This window comes from Heptranchias perlo, chromosome 3 (assembly GCF_035084215.1).
Source record: "Heptranchias perlo isolate sHepPer1 chromosome 3, sHepPer1.hap1, whole genome shotgun sequence".
Classification (NCBI taxonomy): domain Eukaryota; kingdom Metazoa; phylum Chordata; class Chondrichthyes; order Hexanchiformes; family Hexanchidae; genus Heptranchias; species Heptranchias perlo.
In genome coordinates, this window is record NC_090327.1 from 136,024,990 (window position 1) to 136,043,985 (window position 18,996).

At 40.6% G+C, this 18,996-nt stretch overlaps 1 protein-coding gene across 7 annotated transcripts in view; it reads left to right on the top strand.

The window, feature by feature from the left end:
• The window catches only part of ubr5 (ubiquitin protein ligase E3 component n-recognin 5), a 182,900-nt gene extending 165,869 nt beyond the window's left edge, over positions 1-17,031 (top strand). For all 7 annotated transcript variants that reach the window (XM_067982020.1, XM_067982021.1, XM_067982022.1 and 4 more), the window contains 3 exons: positions 15,223-15,367; positions 16,160-16,245; positions 16,411-17,031. In XM_067982020.1, the coding sequence (XP_067838121.1) occupies positions 15,223-15,367; positions 16,160-16,245; positions 16,411-16,623 (444 nt within the window). In that variant the 3' untranslated portion in view covers positions 16,624-17,031. The remainder of the gene's footprint in view (positions 1-15,222; positions 15,368-16,159; positions 16,246-16,410) is intronic.
• The last annotated feature ends 1,965 nt before the right edge of the window (positions 17,032-18,996 follow it).

Genomic DNA, 18,996 nt, shown 5'->3' on the forward strand with positions numbered 1-18,996 from the left:
GTGTATCTCCTTAACCAATCATTTTGAAGGATTATGAAATGAGCAGTGCAGTGTCTGAACCAGGAAGTGTAAGTTAGAATAGTGAATGTCAAATCAGGTGCAGAAAGCAAAATAGAGAGGGAAAGAAAGATTGGATCGAGAGAAAAAAGAGACAAAGTTTTTTTTAAAAAAAATTAATTTACATTTTTAAAAAAATCTCCAACAATTAAAAGCTGAAGTGGTAGCGAGGTTGTTTGACAGTAATTAAGACTTATCGCGCCATTAAAAAGGGTGCTTAGACTGAAATGGACAAGCCCCATCTTTCTGTGGCGAGTTTAATTCGTATCTACCATGCAAGTACAGGAACTTCATGCCGTTTAATGTATTCGAATGGTGAGGCAGACAGCGAGATGCCATTTTTTGCAAAGCTAACAGCGGAGCGGCTCATTTTAGACAGCAATTTTCGGATTTTCGCGTTAAACCACGCTTCTGCCCTCTCCAAGTTGCTGTCCGATTTGAGCATAAATAAAGGTAAGCGCCATTAGCCTCACCATTATTTTGACAGCAAAATTTGGGCCAGTTAGTATAAAGCATAAAGGTGAAATACATATTTATTAACGTTAGTGTATCCTGTTTCCAGTCCCAACTCCTATGGATTTATTTTACACTTGGGTACAGTGTTAGAGGTGTTACAAAACAATGGTAAACAATGTGATATGCTGTCTTTTTTGATCTAGCCTTTGTAAAGGTAATAGTTCTCACTGCAGATATAGTGTCTAAAGGTTTTCAGTTCTTGTGAAGTTTTAAGACTTTACTTGCTTTTTGTAATTTATTCTCAAACTTTCAAGTATAACATTTTTTCAAATTTTGAATGATTAGCTGAAGTCTAAATATGATAAAGGAACACTGGAGGGGGGGGTGGGAAAGAAAGTGCAGCCCACCTGCCCCAACATTTCCTTCCCTTCCTCTCCCCCACATAGAGAGGCAAAAAGAAAAGCAATCCTGGACCTGTTTAGGAAAAAAATCTGGGCAATTTCATCTCTTGGCACCCGAAGGCAATCTAGCAAGCTCCAGGCGACTGCAGTAGGATTAGTCTTGGATTGCTCGAGCACAGAGGTAGCACAGACACGCTGGATTGAATGATCTCTTTCTGTGCTATGCGAAAGTACAGAAGCAATGGACAGCTGATCCATCAAACCTGCCCCATATTGTCTTGTTGCAACTTATGCACACCACAACCTCCATCTTTGTCTCTTCCCCCCCCCCCCTGTCACTGCAAGCCAGCCACACAATCTTCTGGGAAAGGCAGGAAAAATACCCTCGGCCAGTTGAGAATGGGGGGGGGGGAGGGGGTGGAGAAAACACTCTGGGGAAATTCCTCTCCCCAAAGGCGATCAAACAAGTTGCAGGAGGCTACAGTGACAGGGAGATACATCCCCAATTTCCCAGCTACATTTTATATGCTGTGATATCAGCTACAGTTAGGAGTTCATCCAGCTCTCTTTTTGAACGGTTGCAGCAAACCCACACTCGCTGCACAAGCCAGCAACTTGTTCGATAGGTCCATGACTTTGTAAAATGAAATATCATCTCCTGACATCTAACCTAGGTGTACATGTGTTTCCTGATCCTTCCTAACCTATCTAACTCAAATAGTCTATCTGCATGGACCAAATGTAATACTTTCATTATTTTAAAGATTTCAGTTAAATCTCCTTGAAGACTATGCTTTTATAAGAGTAAAAAGCCCCAGATCTCTCAGCCTAGAATCATAGAATAATACAACACGGAAGGCGGCCGTTCATCCCATCGTGCTTGTGCTGGTGCTCTGAAAGAGCTATCCAATTAGTCCGTCTCCCATGCTCTTGCTCCATAGCCCTGCAAATTTTTCCCTTCAAGTATTTATCCAATTCCCTTTTGAAAGTTATTATTGAATCTGCTTCTACCACCCATTCAGGCAGTGCATTTCAGATCATAACTTTCTGTGTAAAAAATGTTTCTTCAAGTCGCCTCTGGTTCTTCTGCCATGAATCTGTGTCCACTGGTTACCGACCCTCCTTCAACTGGAAACAGTTTCTCCTTATTCACTATCAAAACCATTTATGATTTTGAGCATCTCTATCAAATCTCCTCTCAACTTTTCTCTGTTTTGAGGAGAACAATGCCAGTTTCTCCAGTCTCTCCACATGACTGAAGTCTTTCAACTCTGGTACCATCTAATAAATCTCTTCTGCATCCTCTCCAAGACCTTGACATCCTTCCTAAAGTGTGGTGCCCAGAATTGGTCACAATACTCCAGCTGGGGCCTCAGCCTGTGGTAACTAAGGGCTTTTAAACTAGGTATCAATCTAGTGGCCCTCATCTGAACCTTTGCCAGGACGCCTCTCATCCATCATATGAGAGGACCAAAACTGGACACAGTATTAGAGATGAGATCTAACCAAAGGTCTTACGAAAGGGCAGTATTTTATTTTTTGTTTTGTATTTGATCATCCTGGCAACACATCCTCTCACTCTTATTTGATTTTGTTATAGCCTCATGGGACTTCAGAGATTCATTTACTATGATACCCAAGTCTTGTGCTCAACAACCTTAAGTTCTCAACCCTGCATGGTGTATACATGCTTGGCATGAGCCCTACCCACGTGCGTAACACTACAGTTAACTATATTAAATGACATCTGTCAGACCTGAAAGTGGCAGGGCAGGTTGAGAAAGCAGTTAAAGCATGCGGGATCCTGAGCTTTATAAATAGAGGCATAGACTACAAAAGCAAGGAAGTCATGATGAACCTTTATAAAACACTGGTTCGACCACAACTGGAGTATTGTGTCCAGTTCTGGGCACCACAGTTTAGGAAAGGTGTGAAGGCCTTGGGAGAGGGTGCAGAAGCGTTTTACTGGACTGATTCCAGGGATGAGAGACTTTAGTTACGTGGATAGACTGGAGAAGCTGGAGTTGTTCTCCTTGGAACAGAGAAGGTTGAGAGGAGATTTGATCGAGGTATTCAAATCACGAAGGGTCTCGACAGAGTAGATAGAGAGAAACTGTTCCCATTAGCAGAAGGGTCAAGAATCAGAGGACATAGATTTAAGGTGATTGGCAAAAGAAACAAAAGTGACATGAGGAAAAACTTTTTTACACAGCGAGTGGTTAGGATCTGGAATGAACTGCCCCCGGGGTGGGGAGGTGGTGGTGAGGCAGATTCAATCATGGCTTTCAAAAGGGAACTGGATAAGTACTTGAAAGGGAAAAATTTGCAGGGCTACAGGATAGTGCAGGGGAATGAGACTAGCTGGATTGCTCTTGCATAGAGCCAGCACGGACTTGATGGGCTGAATGACCACCTTCCATGCTGTAACCTTTCTATGATTCTGTGACATCTGTCAGACCTGAGACCCCCCCCCCCCCCCAATCCCATCTGGATCATGGAATCATAGAATCTTACAGCACAGAAGGAGACCATTCAGCCCATTGTGCCTCTGCTGGCTCTTTGAAAGAGCTATCCAATTGGTCCCACTCCCCTGCTCTTTCCCATAGTACGACAAATACTTCCTTTTCAAATATCTATCCAATTCCCTTTTGAAAGTTACTATTGAATCTGCTGCCACCTCCCTTTCAGACAGTGAATTCCAGATTCTTCATAACTTGCTGTGTAAAGAAGATTCTCATCTCCCCTCTGGTTCTTCTACCAATTATCTTAAATCTGTGTCCTCTGGTTACTGATCCTTCTACCACTGGAAACAGTTTCTCCTTATTTACTGTATCAAAACCACTCATAATTTTGAACGCGGAGGGAAGCCGCAGAGGAAGCTGAACGGATGGTCCCAATCTTAGTGACAAAGTCGTCCGTGAGCTCCTCGCACTTCGTTGGAGGGGAGGGTAGAGGAGGCAGGGGAAGAGGGGTTTACGAAGACTGTAGTGGCGAAGAGAAGCCGGGGGTTATCTTTGCATTCCAGGATGAACCTGCCTTGAGGAATCCTCCAACGAACTGTGCAGTCATTAATGGCTTTCTAGACACCTAACAGCTTAAAACAAATCTTGCTATTACTACCACAGTTATCCACTATCATCTGGCTGCTCTGATAGCAGCTTTCATTACCTTTGGCTGAGATTGATGCCTATTCCTGTTCTCCTGAGAACTATTTTCATTTAAGTCTGTAAAAATATTTTTTGCTGGACTCTGATTTGTCCTTACACATGACACATTAGCCAATTTGGCTTTGTTTTAAATGTTAAGACGTCTAAAAATGTTAAGACAAATCTGAAGGCACTATCTGAATGCACAAAGCATTCGTAATAAGGTAGACGAATTAACAGCGCAAATAGATGTAAACGGATACGATATAATTGCGATTACGGAGACATGGCTGCAGGGTGACCAAGGCTGGGAGTTGAATATCCAAGGGTATTCGATATTTAGGAAGGACAGGCGAAAAGGAGGTGGGGTGGCATTGTTAGTAAAGGATGAAATCAGAGCAATAGTGAGAGAGGATATTGGCTCAGAAAATCAAGATGTGGAATCAGTCTGGGTGGAGTTAAGAAGCACCAAGGGGCAGAAAACACTGGTGCGAGTTGTCTATAGACCTCCAAACAGTAGTGGTAATGTAGGGGACGGCATCAAACAGGAAATTAGAGATGCATGTAACAAGGGTACTACAGTAATCATGAGTGACTTTAATCTACATATAGACTGGCCAAACCAAATTAGCAATAATACTGTGGAGGATGAATTCCTGGAGTGTGTACGAGATAGTTTTTTAGACCAGTACATTGAGGAGCCAACCAGGGAACAGGCTATCCTAGATTGGGTATTGTGCAATGAGAAGGGGTTAATTATTAATCTTGTTATGCGGGGTCCTTTAAGGAAGAGTGACCATAACATGATAGAATTCTTCATTAAGATGGAAAGTGAAGTAGTCCAATCCGAAACTAGGGTCCTAAATCTAAACAAAGGAAACTATCAAGGTATGAGGAGTGAGTTGGCTATGATAGATTGGGAAGCTCCATTAAAAGGCATGACTGTGAATAGGCAATGGCTAACATATAAGGAATGAATGCATGAATTGTAACAGTTATACATTCCTTTCTGGCACAAAACACTAAAGGAAAAACGGCCCAACCATGGCTAACAAAAGAAATTAAGGCTAGTATTCGATCCAAAGAGGAGTCATATAAAGTTGCCAGAAAAAGTAGCAAGCCTGAGGATTGGGAGCAGTTTAGAATTCAGCAAAAAAGGACTGAGATTGATTACAAGGGAAAAATAGAGTTTGAGAGTAAACTTGCAAGGAACATAAAAGCGAACTGTAAAAGCTTCTAAAAGTATATTAAAAAAAAAAAAAATTCGTGAAGAGAAATGTAGGTTCCCTACAGTCAAATGGGAGAATTTATAATGGAGAACAAGGAAATGGCAGAGCAATTAAACAAATACTTCGGTCTGTCTTTACAGAAGAGGACACAAATAACTTCCCAGAAATGCTAGGGAACTAAGGGTCTAGTGAGAAGGAGGAATTAAAGGAAATCAGTATTAGTAAAAAAAAATAGTGCTGGAGAAATTAATGGGACTGAAAGCTGATTAAACCCCCAGGGCCTGATAATCTACATCCCAGAGAACTAAAAGAGGTAGCCATGGAAATTGTGGATGCATTGGTTGTCACCTTCCAAAATTCTGTAGATTACGGAATGGTTCCTGCAGATTGGAGGGTGGCAAATGTAACCCCACCATTTAAAAAAGGAGGGAGAAAAAACAGGGAACTACAGACTGGTTAGCCTAACATCAGTAGTAGGGAAAATGCTAGAATCTATTATAAAGGATGTGATAACAGGACACTTAGAAAATATCAACGGGTAGACAAAGTTAACATGGATTTATGAAAGGGAAATCGTGTTTGTCAAACCTACTGGAGTTTTTTGGGGAAGTAACTGGTAGAATAGATAAGGGAGAACCAGTGGATGTGGTTTATTTAGATTTTCAAAGGCCTTTGATAAAGTCCCACGTAAGAGATTAATGTGCAAAATTAAAGCACATGGGATTGGGGGTAATATACTGGCATGGATTGAAAATTGGTTAACAGACAGGAAACAGTAGGAATAAATGGGTCTTTTTCGGGGTGGCAGGCGGTGACTAGTGGGGTACCGCAGGGATCAGTGCTTGGGCCCCAGCTATTTACAACTATATCAATGATATGGATGAGGGGACCAAATGTAATATTTCGAAGTTTGCTGATTACACAACTAGGTGGGGTTGTGAGGAGGATGCAATGAGGCTTCAGGATGGTTTAGACAAGTTGAGTGAGTGGGCAAATACATGGCAGATGCAGTACAATGTGGATAAGTGTGAAGTTATGCACTTTGGAAGGAAAAACAGAAAGGTGCAGAGTATTATTTAAATGGTGATAGATTGGGAAATGTTGATGTACGAAGGGACCTTGGTGTCCTTGTACATCAGTCACTGAAAGCAAACATGCAGGTACAGCAAGCAGTTAGGAAGGCAAATGGTATGATGGCCTTCATTGCAAGAGGATTTAAGTACAGGAGCAAGAATGTCTTACTGCAGTTATACAGGGCCTTGGTGAGACCACACCTGGAGTATTGTGTGCAGTTTTGGTCTCCGTACCTAAGAGAGGATATACCTGCCATAGTGGGAGTGTAGCGAAGGTTCACCAGACTGATTACTGGGACGGCAGGACTGTCATATGAGGAGAGATTGGGTCGACTCGGCCTGTTTTCACTAGAGTTTAGAATAATGAGAGGGGATCTCATTGAAACGTATAAAATTCTGACAGGGCTAGACAGTCTGGATGCAGGGAGGATGTTTCCCCTGACTGGGGGGGGTCTAGAACGAGGGGCCACAGTCTCAGGATACAGGGTAGGACATTTAGGACTGAGATGAGGAGAAATTTCTTCACTCAGGGTGGTGAAGCTGTGGAAGCCAAGTCACTGAATATATTTAAGGAGCTAGATAGATTTCTAGACCCAAAAGGCATCAAGGGGTATGGGGAGAGAGCGGGAATATAGTATTGAGATAGAGGATCAGCCATGATCATACTGAATGGTGGTGCAGGTTTGAATGGCCTACTCGCGCTCCTATTATCTATGTTTCTACCCTTTGAACACTTCCTTTTGCACTAGGGTGGTTTTAAACATTTTTGAAATTTTTTTCTTCTGTAATGTCCCTACCAAGTAAGGCTTCCTAATCAATCTCTTTGAAATTATCTGCTATCTTTGCAAATCTGGTTCCCTTGAAACCTGATCCTAGAATCTTCAGCAACTTTGGTTTGGCTGATCAAGTTGAATCTAACAATATTGTGGTCACTGTTACTTCTGTAGTTCTATGTAACTAGTCACAACTAACCCCACCTATCTTCTGTCATGTTGGGGTAAAAAATCAAGCAACAATATCTTCATTGTCTTTTTAAAATAGGTTTTTGGATTTTTATCCCTTCCCTGAGGTACAAGTGCCATTTTTATTTACCCACTGTTGCTTCTCCTTGTTATCCTTGGTAGCTTTTCAGCAAGTAGGCCTTTTTAGCTGGGAAGTTGGAGGATTTGATTCATACTTCGCCCAAACTAGTTTCAGGAGATTTTGGTTACGGGAAATTCTTCATTTATATCTTGTCTGAGACAGGAATGCCGTTTTACCCCCTTCCCACCCATGATGTGGTAGCACTTCAGTAGTTGAGCTGTTTTGGCTGGAAAACCGATTTTTAATGGTAAACTGAAGTGTGAATAGTGTTGGCGGGATCAAAAATATTTGAACTGAAGTTCCTCTGTGGTGTTTGTAAAATTGTTTGCTGCCTTTTATCTGACCCCCACCTGACGGGAACAGAGCTGGTTGGGGGTGTCACAGCACGCTCCCAACGCATTCCTGCCCACCCACCATCTTTACTTGCCATAATCCAGGCAGAGGAGGGCATTTTAACTTCCGCAAAGGGTCAATCCTGACAGCGGAACCATGGCGGGAGTCTGCAGAGTGGCTAGAAGAGGCCACAGTAAGTATTTTAAAAAATCATTATTCTGTGGAATCTTTGTAGGCCAGGAGAAGCAGGAGTGCTTCCCGCAGGCCCCGTAACGAGTTCTCGGGCCTCCCCATCCCTGGCCTTGCCTCTCCCTCCCAGCGCCAGCATAAGTTTCCAAAGCCTCTGCCCAGCGCTAATTTTATGCCGGGAACTATTCCCTTGGTTCTTTGGCATCATCGGGAACTTGGCCTGATTTTTGGTCCCACCAGCCGGCCCTACCGTCCTGCTAGTTTCAGGCAGGAGACTATCCTGGATTATTTAAATGAGGCCCATGAGTTCAAATGGCCCGGTCCCTGTGGGGGTTTCCCTCTTCCCCTGTGCTCCCAGTTAGAATCGACCCCTATGACTTTAAAATAGGGACTGAATTACATCTGTGCACTAGTCCAATTATTCCTTACCCCCTCTTGCTTCACCTGAAGACTGCACATAGTCTTGACTCCCCTGTGCAAAGCCCACAGGCAATCGACTAATTTTTGTCTGCATTTTCTGTTCAGTGCAATTTCAAAAAATTGCATTTCCCTGGAAGAAATTTCTTATTACAAAAACAAAATTGATTCACTTAATTAATTTGATTGCTTTTTGAGACTTTGCTGTATGTAAAATGGCTACTGCATTTGACCACACAAGAAACTGCACTTCAGAGTAATTTGTTGTATATGAAGCTCTTGAGGATGTTTCTAACACGTGATAAGGCGTTGTATAAATGTTAAGTTTTGTTTTTCCCCTATTACTATATTTTCCACTCACAGCTAACCATTCAAAATGGCACTTAACATGTAATAAACATATAATTCAACTAGTCACCCAAAAAAAATTATTAAACTTGCCCATCGTCCAGTCAACCCAATAACATCCCTACCACCTTTCCTTATAAAACTTAACGCATTCTTGACTATGCTCTTGGCCATGAGTACAACTCCCCCACTCGTAGGTAGCTCTGTCCTGTACTTGCCAGCCTGTCCCAGCTGAGCCCTGACTTGAACAACTTGTGTTCTCTCCTTCTGGCTGCCTTTTACACATGTGTAAACAAATAATGTGCAGAAGGTGTTTTTTTAAACCCATTTTTGTTTTTCATCTGAATTCCATGTGCAAGTAGAGAACTCCAGAGGAGCAGAACAGCACCACTGCACAACAAAGACATGTCCCTTGACTCTTCTGACATTGTACCACAATTTGGTAGTCTGGGGTTACGGCAGTGTTTTTTTTTAAAAACAAAGGAACATTAAATTGTGCTCCCACGTCTAGCTCTCTCAGGCCCCCAGTTCTGGAGTCTCAGCTCTGTGCTCATCTCTCATCAGTAGCAATCCTGCATGTTCTGCTGGACTTTCTCCTCCCTGCTCCCCCTTACACCATTCCCTGTAAAATCTGAATATCCTGCATTTCGTAGAACAGCAACAACTTGCACTTATATAACACCTTTCACATCCCCAGGATATCCCAAAGGGATTCACAGCGACTGAAATATTTTTGAAGTGTAGTCACAATTGTGTCAACAAACCTGGCATCTAATTTGTGCATAACATCCCACAAACAGTAAATGAGATAAATGACCACTTAATCTGTGTTGATTGAGGGATAAACGTTCATAGAATCATAAAGTTACGGCACAGAAGGAGGCCAATCGGCCCATCGTTTCTGTGCCGGCCGAAAAAGAGCTTATCCAGCTTAATCCCACTTTCCAGCACTTGGTCCATAGCCCTGTAGGTTACAGCACTTCCAAGTACTTTTTAAATGAGTTGAGGGCTTCTGCCTCTACCATCCTTTCAGGCAGTGAGTTCCAGACTCCCACCACCGTCTGGGTGAAAAAATTTCTCCTCAACTCCCCTCTAATCCTTCTACCAATTACTTTAAATCTATGCCCCCTGGTTATTGACCCCTCTGCTAAGGGAAATAGGTCCTCCCTATCCACTCTATCTAATCCTGTCATAATTTTATATACCTCAATTAAATCTCCCCTCAGCCTCCTTTGTTCCAAAGAAAACAACCCCAGCCTATCCAATCTTTTCTCATAGCTTAACTTCTCCAGCCCTGACAACATCCTTATAAATCTCCTCTGCACCCTCTCTAGTGCAATCACATCCTTCCTGTAATGTGGTGACCAGAACTGTACGCAGTACTCAAGCTTTACCCTAACCAATGTTTTATACAGTTCTAGCATAACCTCCCTGCTCTTATATTCCATGCCTTGGCTAATAAAGGAAAGTTTTAACCACCTTATCTACCTGTCTTGCTACCTTCAGGGATCTGTAGACATGCACTCCAAGGTCCCTTTGTTCCTCTACACTTCTCTATCCTCCCATTTATTGTGTACTCCCTTGCCTTGTTTGCCCTCCCCAGATGCATTACCTCACACTTCTCTGGATTGAATTCCATTTGCCACTATTCTGCTCACCTGACCAGTCCATTGATATCTTCCTGCAGTCTACGGCTTTCCTCCTCACTATCAACCACACGGCCAGTTTTTGTATCATTTGCAAACTTCTTGATCAAGCCCCCACATTCAAGTCCAAATCATTGATATATACCACAAAAAGCAAGCGACCTAGTACTGAGCCTTACAGAACCCCATTGGAAACAGCCTTCCTGTCGCAAAAACACGTCAACCGTTACCCTTTGCTTCCTGCCACTGAGCAAATTTTGGATCCAACTAGCCACTTTCCCTTGGATCCCATTGCCTCAGAATTGATTCCAATAATTTTGCCCACCACCGAGGTTAGACTGACTGGCCCATAATTACTATCTCTTTCTCCCTTTTTAAACAACGGTACAAAGTTAGCAGTCCTCCAATCGTCCGGCACCACGCCTGTAGCCAGGGAAGATTGGAAAATGATGGTCAGAGCCTCTGCTATTTTCTCCCTTCTCAACAGCCTGGGATACAATTCATCTGGGCCTGGCGATTTATCTACTTTCAAAGATGCTAAACCCCTTATTACTTCCTCTCTCACTATGTTTATCCCACCCAATATTTCACAATCCTCCTCCTCCTCAACTGTAATCTCTGCATCATCCCCCTCTTTTGTGAAGACAGACGCAAAGTATTCTTTAAGAACCGTGCCTACATCTTCCGCCAACACACAAATGTTGGCCAGGAAAACTGCGAATAATACCAGTACCTGCTTATGCCCGCCTGAACAGAACAAGACTTCTATTTAATGCCTCACGCACTACAATGCCAAACGTTATTCTAGGTTTGCGCTCGTGTCCCAGAGTGGGGTTTGAACTCACTTGGAGATGAATGTGCTACCACACAGCCTAACTGACACTTAAAATATCTGGTGGGTCTTCTACCTTCAAAAATCAACAAATCACCACAAAAGGTAGTAGCATTGATATAAAATGTAGTTTTCTTTGACATTATGCAACTATTATCTTGTTTGAGTGTTTTCTCCTGTCCTCTCCTGAAGGTATTGACTCTTTACTTTGATATGGTTCCAGTGCACTGGGCACTCTTCAGTACCTTGTTAGCCTTGACGGTAAGTGTTAGCAGGCTACTCAACTTTGTAGTTATCACAACTGAGACCGATCTCGTCGTCTCATTCTACATCCATACGTGTACTTAAGGATCACTGAATAGCGATCAGGAAAAAAAATAGGAGCTGATTGTAATGCCCTTCCTGATGCCTCAGCAGAGCTTGCCTGAGTGTAGATTGAGGTTTGAATTTAGAATCTAAGTTTATGTGGCTCAATTCATTGAATTAAGCTGACTGAGCCTAAAGCAGTAGTTTGTTTCCACATCTGTATTTTAAGGGAATCTTTACAGATATAGAAAGGAAAAAAGGGAAAATTGGCTTATTTACAGGGATAAACGGTGGGGGAAGATAAAGGATTATTTTACCATTGGATTGTGGGATTCTAAAGCTGATATTAAGAGACCATTAGTAAATTGTCTGTGGCAGAGCACTCAGTTGATTTTTTTTAATTATACAAGAAGACAATGGAGTTGAGAGAAAGACGTCAAACTTTTACAAAAACCCCTACTCGCCAGAACCTGCATCTACATTGTTACAAGCAACCTTTTACATGCAGGATTTCCATTCTACATGTTTAATAGGCAATTTCAGTGCTAATTGTTGACATCAAAACGTGCGTGCAATATTTGTTGTATACTGGATGATCTCCCATGGCACGTAGATGCATTCTGTCCTTAACTTTATATTTTAATTATCAATTTCTACATCTACACTTAAAATGCCTATGTAAACAACTTTTATTGTAATTCTATCCCCTCACCAGTAACCTAGGCTGACACATCAAACTGTGGAAGTGCTACATTTTCAAGTGCCATCTTTCGGATGAGATGTTAAAACCAAAGCTCCATCTGCCTCTTCAGGTGGATGTAAAAAAAAATCCCATAGCACTATTTGAAGAAATGCAGGCGAGTTCTTCTAGTGTCCTGGCCAATTTGTTATCCCTCAACCAATGCTTCCAAAACAGAGTAACTGGTCATTTTTCTGATTGCTGTTTGTGGGACCAACCTGTGCACAAATTATATGCAGCAATTGCCTACAAAACAGTGAGAACATTTCAGAAAATTGACTATGAAGCACTTTGGAGAACCCTGAAGATGTGGGAGGTGCTATATAAGAACAAGTTGGTTCATTCTTTATATGGAATGTGCATGTTAAAACATTAGTAAATTTCAATGCACAGGGCATTTATGGAAATGGCCCAAAAGATTAATGATTAATTTTCAGTCTGTTATGTATTGTATTTTTATTTAGCAAAATTGTTTCTATCAATACAATTTAAGCAGTGACAATATTTTGGTGAGGAAGTATTGGGCAGGGTGGATAAAGGGGAACCAATGGATGCAGTATATTTGGATTTCCAAAAGGCATTCGATAAAGTGCCGTGTAAAAGATTACTGCACAAGATAAGAGCTCATGGTGTTGAGGGTAATGTACTGGCATGGATAGAGGATTGGCTAACTAACAGAAAACAAAGAGTCGGGATAAAAGGTTCATTTTCGAAATGGCAATCTAACTAGTGGGGTGCCGCAGGGATCATTGCTGGGGTCTCAACTATTTACAATATATATCAATGACTTGGATGAAGGAACAAAGTGTATTGTGGGCCAAATTTGCTGATATAAAGATAGGTGGAAAAGCAAGTTGCGAGGGGGACACAAAGTGTCTGCAAAGAGATATTGACAGGTTAAGCGAATGGGCAAAAATTTGGCAGATGGAATATAATGTGGGAAAATGTGAAGTCATCCACTTTGGGAGGAAAAATAAAAAAGCAAAATATTATTTGAATGGAGAAATACCACAAAATGCTGCGGTACAGAGGGATCTGGGTGTCCTCGTACATGAAACACAATAAGTCAACATACAGGTGCAGCATGCAGGTAATCCAGAAGGCAAACGGAATATTGGCCTTTATTTCTAGGGGGATGGAGTATAAAAGCGGGGAAGTCGTGCCACAACTGTACAGGGTGCTGGTGAGACCACACCTGGAGTACTGCGTACAGTTCTGGTGCCCATATTTAAGGAAGGACATACTTGCATTGGAGGCAGTTCAGAGAAGGTTCACTAGATTGATTCCGGGTATGGAAGGGTTGTCTTATGAGGAAAGATTGAACAGGTTGGGTCTATACTCATCGGAGTTTAGAAGAATGAGAGGAGATCTTATTGAAACATACAAGATTCTGAGGGGACTCGATAGGGTAGATGCTGAGAGGATGTTATCCCTCATGGGGGAATCTAAAACCAAGGGGCATAGTCTCAGAATAAGGGGTCGCCCGTTTAAGATGGAAATGAGGAGGAATTTCTTCTCCCAGAGGGTCGTGAATCTTTGGAATTCTTTACCCCAAAAAGCTGTGGAGGCTGAGTCATTGAATACATTCAAGGCTGAGTTAGACAAATTTTTGATCAGCAATGGAGTCAAAGGATATGGGGAAAGGGCAGGAAAGTGGAGTTGAGGTAAAAATCAGATCATCCATGATCTCATTAAATGGCAGAGCAGGCTTGAGGGACCGAATGGCCTACTCCTGCTCCTGTCTCTTAAGGTCTTATGGCATGCATCAATAATTGCTGTTTTTCAAAAACTGAAAGCTGATGGGAATTTGTTTTTCAAAAAATAGAACTGTGGTTGTGAATAGCAGCTTAGCACTTTAGTAAAAATTGTGGTAATTTTATACAAATTCATATGTACATGAAATTATATTTACAGCAATTGATTATATACTTGAATTAGTCTCTGATACATTTGTTCATTTTACCTAACCTAAATATTATTAAAACTGGACACATCTGATGTTTTGTTAATGTTTAATTGGAGATGATCTAGTGTCGAGGCAGAGACACCATTGTAGTAAGGAAATGATTGAGATTTTGGTGGTCTCCCCTCCACTGCTAGACATTTGTATTTTCCACAGTTTGTTTTGCTTTTTAGTTACATGTAAGTTGCTTGATGAGTATGCATTATAAATAAAATGCCAAAAATACAGCTGTCAGGATCTGTTAGGAGAAAAGGTAGGTCATGATTTGAGTTTGTTCCTTTCATCAGAATGGCAGACTCAGATATGTTATCTTTTATTCTTTGGTTCTGATGGGTACATACCTAAAATATCATAACCTGGCTCCTTTTTTAAAGATGCTGACTGACCTGCAGTCTATTTCCAGCATTTTCTGTTTTTATCTCCAATTTCCAGCATTCAGCTTTTCATTTTCATTTAAAAGAATGCAGTAATTTTCTGTCCACAAGAATGAAGATTTTGAATGTTTTCTGCAGGTGCAATTAAGCTATTTTTTGGTTGTTTGATTGGAGGCGGAGATCCCAACATATTTGTGCATTATTAAATGGTAATCTTGTCGTCTGATATTTACACTTCAGATGCAGATGGAATAAGTGATCTGGATTATTCCTCTGAGATCTCTCTGACCTAGCTGTGGCCTCACTAAGTGTTTTTGAGCAGAACTTAAGTTCATGGACTGCGTCCTCAACACAGTAACCTGTCATAACAATCCAGTCAATCATACATTGGTTGATTTCATATAGTTCAATGCAAGTACTTCTATTTTTAGCTATCAATTTAGGTAATTCTTTTAAGCTGTTAATCTCCAATACTGGTGGATCTATAAGGGCCTCCCTAAAATTATCACTGTTTCTGGATTAGATTGTGAAATATTTATAAATGTTGCAATTTGTACACTTTTTTGATCTCAGTTGCTTTTTATTTAATGTATATTGCTGTTAGTGATATTAGTATTTGCCAATTTACAGGCTATGCGGAAAGGACTACTGGATGTACTTCCTAAAAATTCACTAGAAGATCTAACGGCAGAAGATTTTAGGCTCTTGGTCAATGGCTGTGGAGAAGTGAATGTTCAGATGCTGATTAGCTATACATCTTTCAATGATGAGTCTGGTATGAAACAACTATCTACTAAGTAGCAGTGGAAAAGTTGGGGATGTTGAGATGAATTAATACTAATAAGCTTTAACTATTGGATACAAGTCTTGTGTATGGAATAATGAATATGAAACAAGGATTCTTAAAATGTAATTACATTTTGCATCATCCTACATGAATCAAAATGCTCAAGCTTCTTTAGAATTTCAGATAAATTTTATTAAGTCATTTTAGGTAGTGGGAAGGTGGTGTTTACTGCATTTGAACATAATTTGTCTGCTCTTTGCGAATGAGATGATGTGAATTTTTAAATTTGTATTTTCTGTTCATCTCCCCTTGGGCAGTATCCTGGCCTAAAAGATCCAATAACCTGCTGCTAGATGTCTGTTGGTCCAACTTACTGGCCAGCCATGAAAGAGTGGCTGGAGTGATTTTTTTTTTTTCTTCCTCCTGATGGGAAGACATCTGGCCTTTCTGGGGGTCATTCCCTTCTGCAATCTTGAAATTGGGGACTTAATTGTAGGTATTGCAGACACAAGCCTGCGTACTTACCTCTCCATCGAATACTTCAGTTTGCTTCAACACTGGCATCCCTTCGCTTGCACTGTAGACCTTGCTTGCCTCTCCCAGTAGTTGAGGACATTTTTTTCCCCCAGAGCAATCCGAATTGCACCTTTTCTCACATGTGAGAATTGTTAAGTTGAGCCTTTTCAGTATAGGCGTCACTAAGCAATTCAGACGTAGGATTAATATTTCCAGGCTAGTCCAGAGACACGAATGTAACATTTTAAAACTTTGTTGCAACAGGGGAAAATGCTGAGAAGTTATTACAATTCAAGCGATGGTTCTGGTCTATTGTGGAGAAGATGAGCATGACAGAAAGACAGGATCTGGTATGACTCGTGAATTTTTAATAGGCTTGGAAATTATGGTGGTGTAGATTTTAACCAGAAAAAGTGCATTTAATCTTGGTAAAATAGTTAAAATAGCACTGAGGGGTGACTTGCATTGAAATTAGTTTGTTGATGGATGTGATTTTTGTTCATTCTGGATTTTAGGTTTACTTTTGGACATCAAGCCCATCATTACCTGCCAGTGAAGAGGGTTTCCAACCAATGCCATCAATCACCATTAGACCACCTGATGATCAACACCTTCCAACTGCAAATACCTGCATCTCACGCCTATACGTCCCACTTTATTCCTCCAAACAGATTCTCAAACAAAAACTGTTACTAGCCATTAAGACCAAGAACTTTGGTTTTGTGTAGAGTATAATAAAATGTGTGTATTGTGTGTAATAATATAACTAGGTCCAGGTTTTGTAGATTAATTTTTTCATTTGTCTATAAAATTTATGGAAGTTAATGCTGTCACACACCTGGAGGTTCTGTGGTGGTAAACATTCCTGTATTCGGCATAGCTGAAAGTCCAAACCACAGGCTGTAGTGGCTTTGACTGTAACCTCCTAGGCTTTTGGCTAGTCAGTAACCTGTTAGCCTAACCCCAGCCAAAGATGACAGCAGATCATGTATTGTTACACTGTGATTATGGTCATTTGGCCTAGGAGAACTGAAAATGTTTCTGAAATTTCACTGCTGCCTTTGTCGAAAGTTTCATCAAAGGTTCTTGTATAGAGGGAAGTAGGGAAATTCCAAATAAAACAAGAGAATGCTTTACATTTTGTGTGTGACTATTAAACCTGATGGGAAAAGCCCTTTTGTTTGCCTCATCCATTCATCATTGGATAAATTTTAAATTAAATAAGTGTTATGATTTCTTCATTTTAATAAGGCCCTAGAGGTGAAATATATTCTCTTCATCCTTCTGCCAAGCCATGGTTAAACTGATTTAAAACTGGTACACAATCTCATTTAATTTATAAGGATATTTAGTTTGGTATTGACAGTACATTTCAGTCACAAAATGTAAAACTGAGCCTTGCTATTTTGCAGGTTGTACAGTATGCTTCTGTTTATCCAAACTACTTTAGAAAATCATTGGTTTGGGTAATCAAGTTAAGTTTAACAAATATGGTTTATTAAATTGAGGTTCCAAATATCATAGTGTACTGTACCAAAGAGTTGGCAAACCAGTGCACATGTAGAAAAGTGCATTTTTGTATTAAAATAAAGAAAACTTGCGTTCACTGTAATTGCAGTTCACACACTCCTGTTGCTTCCTTCATAAGCATATTTAGAATTGCAAAACTTATTCCCCTACTTTTGTGACAACTAACAGCTTATTAGTGTTGCAATATTTAATGCACTTTCTAATGTGTACAAAAGAGACACAATTGGAGTGATCAAACCTTTTTCTGTAATCTACATATGAACACAAACTACTTGTATCTGCGTAGTCTGTAATTAATACCAGGCTCGCATTATATAATAGAAAAAAAATGTGGTACCATGTTAATCCTATTTTGTAAAGCATCACACCAGGTTGGTCTTGAGCTTGTATGTTGACAACAGCTTTTTTTCATCTCCAACCTTACACTTGTGGAATGCTCCTTTGGTGTATTGAAAGTTAATCTAAATGTGCAATCGGTTTGTGGATTTGTGGGACCTTATACTGATTTTGCGATCACTTGGAAAATATCGACTGTTGATTCTGGTAACCAGGAATCAACAGTGAGCACCAGAAGCTGCTGATGGGTTAACCCCATCTCAGACATAGTGAAGCTATGGCAGTGCTGAGACCCCAATCTGAATTCACCCAAATTCACAAAGCAGTGTCAGCATTCTGTCTATCTGAAGAAATAGTTCTCTCTCTAATTCCACCTCTAACTCTGGAATTGGAGTGATTTTTTTTTTCATTAAGTGGACTTGTATGTAAACCGTATAATGAAGTTTTATAAATTTTTGAGATTAGGCTTGCAGAATGGTTGCTGGTGTGTTCATTTTTGGGGGGGTGGGTTATTTAGAAGAACTGAAACTCATGTAAACACGAATGATGTTGAAAGCAAACATTAGCACTGTTGAAAAGAGTTGGAGAGAAGATGAGGTAGATTGGGAAATGGTGCTTAGGTGATGCAAACATAAGTCTTAAAAACCTATAAGTTGTAAAAGGAAGGGAAAACTTAGAGGTAAGAAGTTACATTATTTCCCAGGACCCCAAAAATATGAGACAATTTTGATAACCTGGAGCTGGGTATAGAGGGTATAATTTCAAAGTTTACAGATAACATGAAACTCTGAAATGTAATAAACAATGTGGAGAATAGTAACAAACTCCAGGAGAACATAGACTGGTGAAATGGGCAGACACATGACAGACACATTTAATGCAAAGAAGTGTGAAGTGATACATTTTGGTAGGAAGAATGAGGAGAGGCAATATAAACTAAATGGTACAATTTTAAAGGGAGTGCAGGAACAGAGAGACCTGGGAGCGTATGTACACAAATCTTTGAAGGTTGCAGGACAAATTGAAAAGGCTGTTTAAAAACGCATATGGGATCCTGGGCTTTATTAATAGATTGTAAACAATTTTACAACACCAGTTAATAGAGGCAGAGAGTACAAAAGCATGGTAGTTATGCCAAACCTTTATAAATCACTGGTTAGGCCTTAGCTGGAGTTTTGTGTTCAATTCTGGGCACTGCACTTTAGAAAGGATGTCAAGGCCTTAGAGAGGGTGCA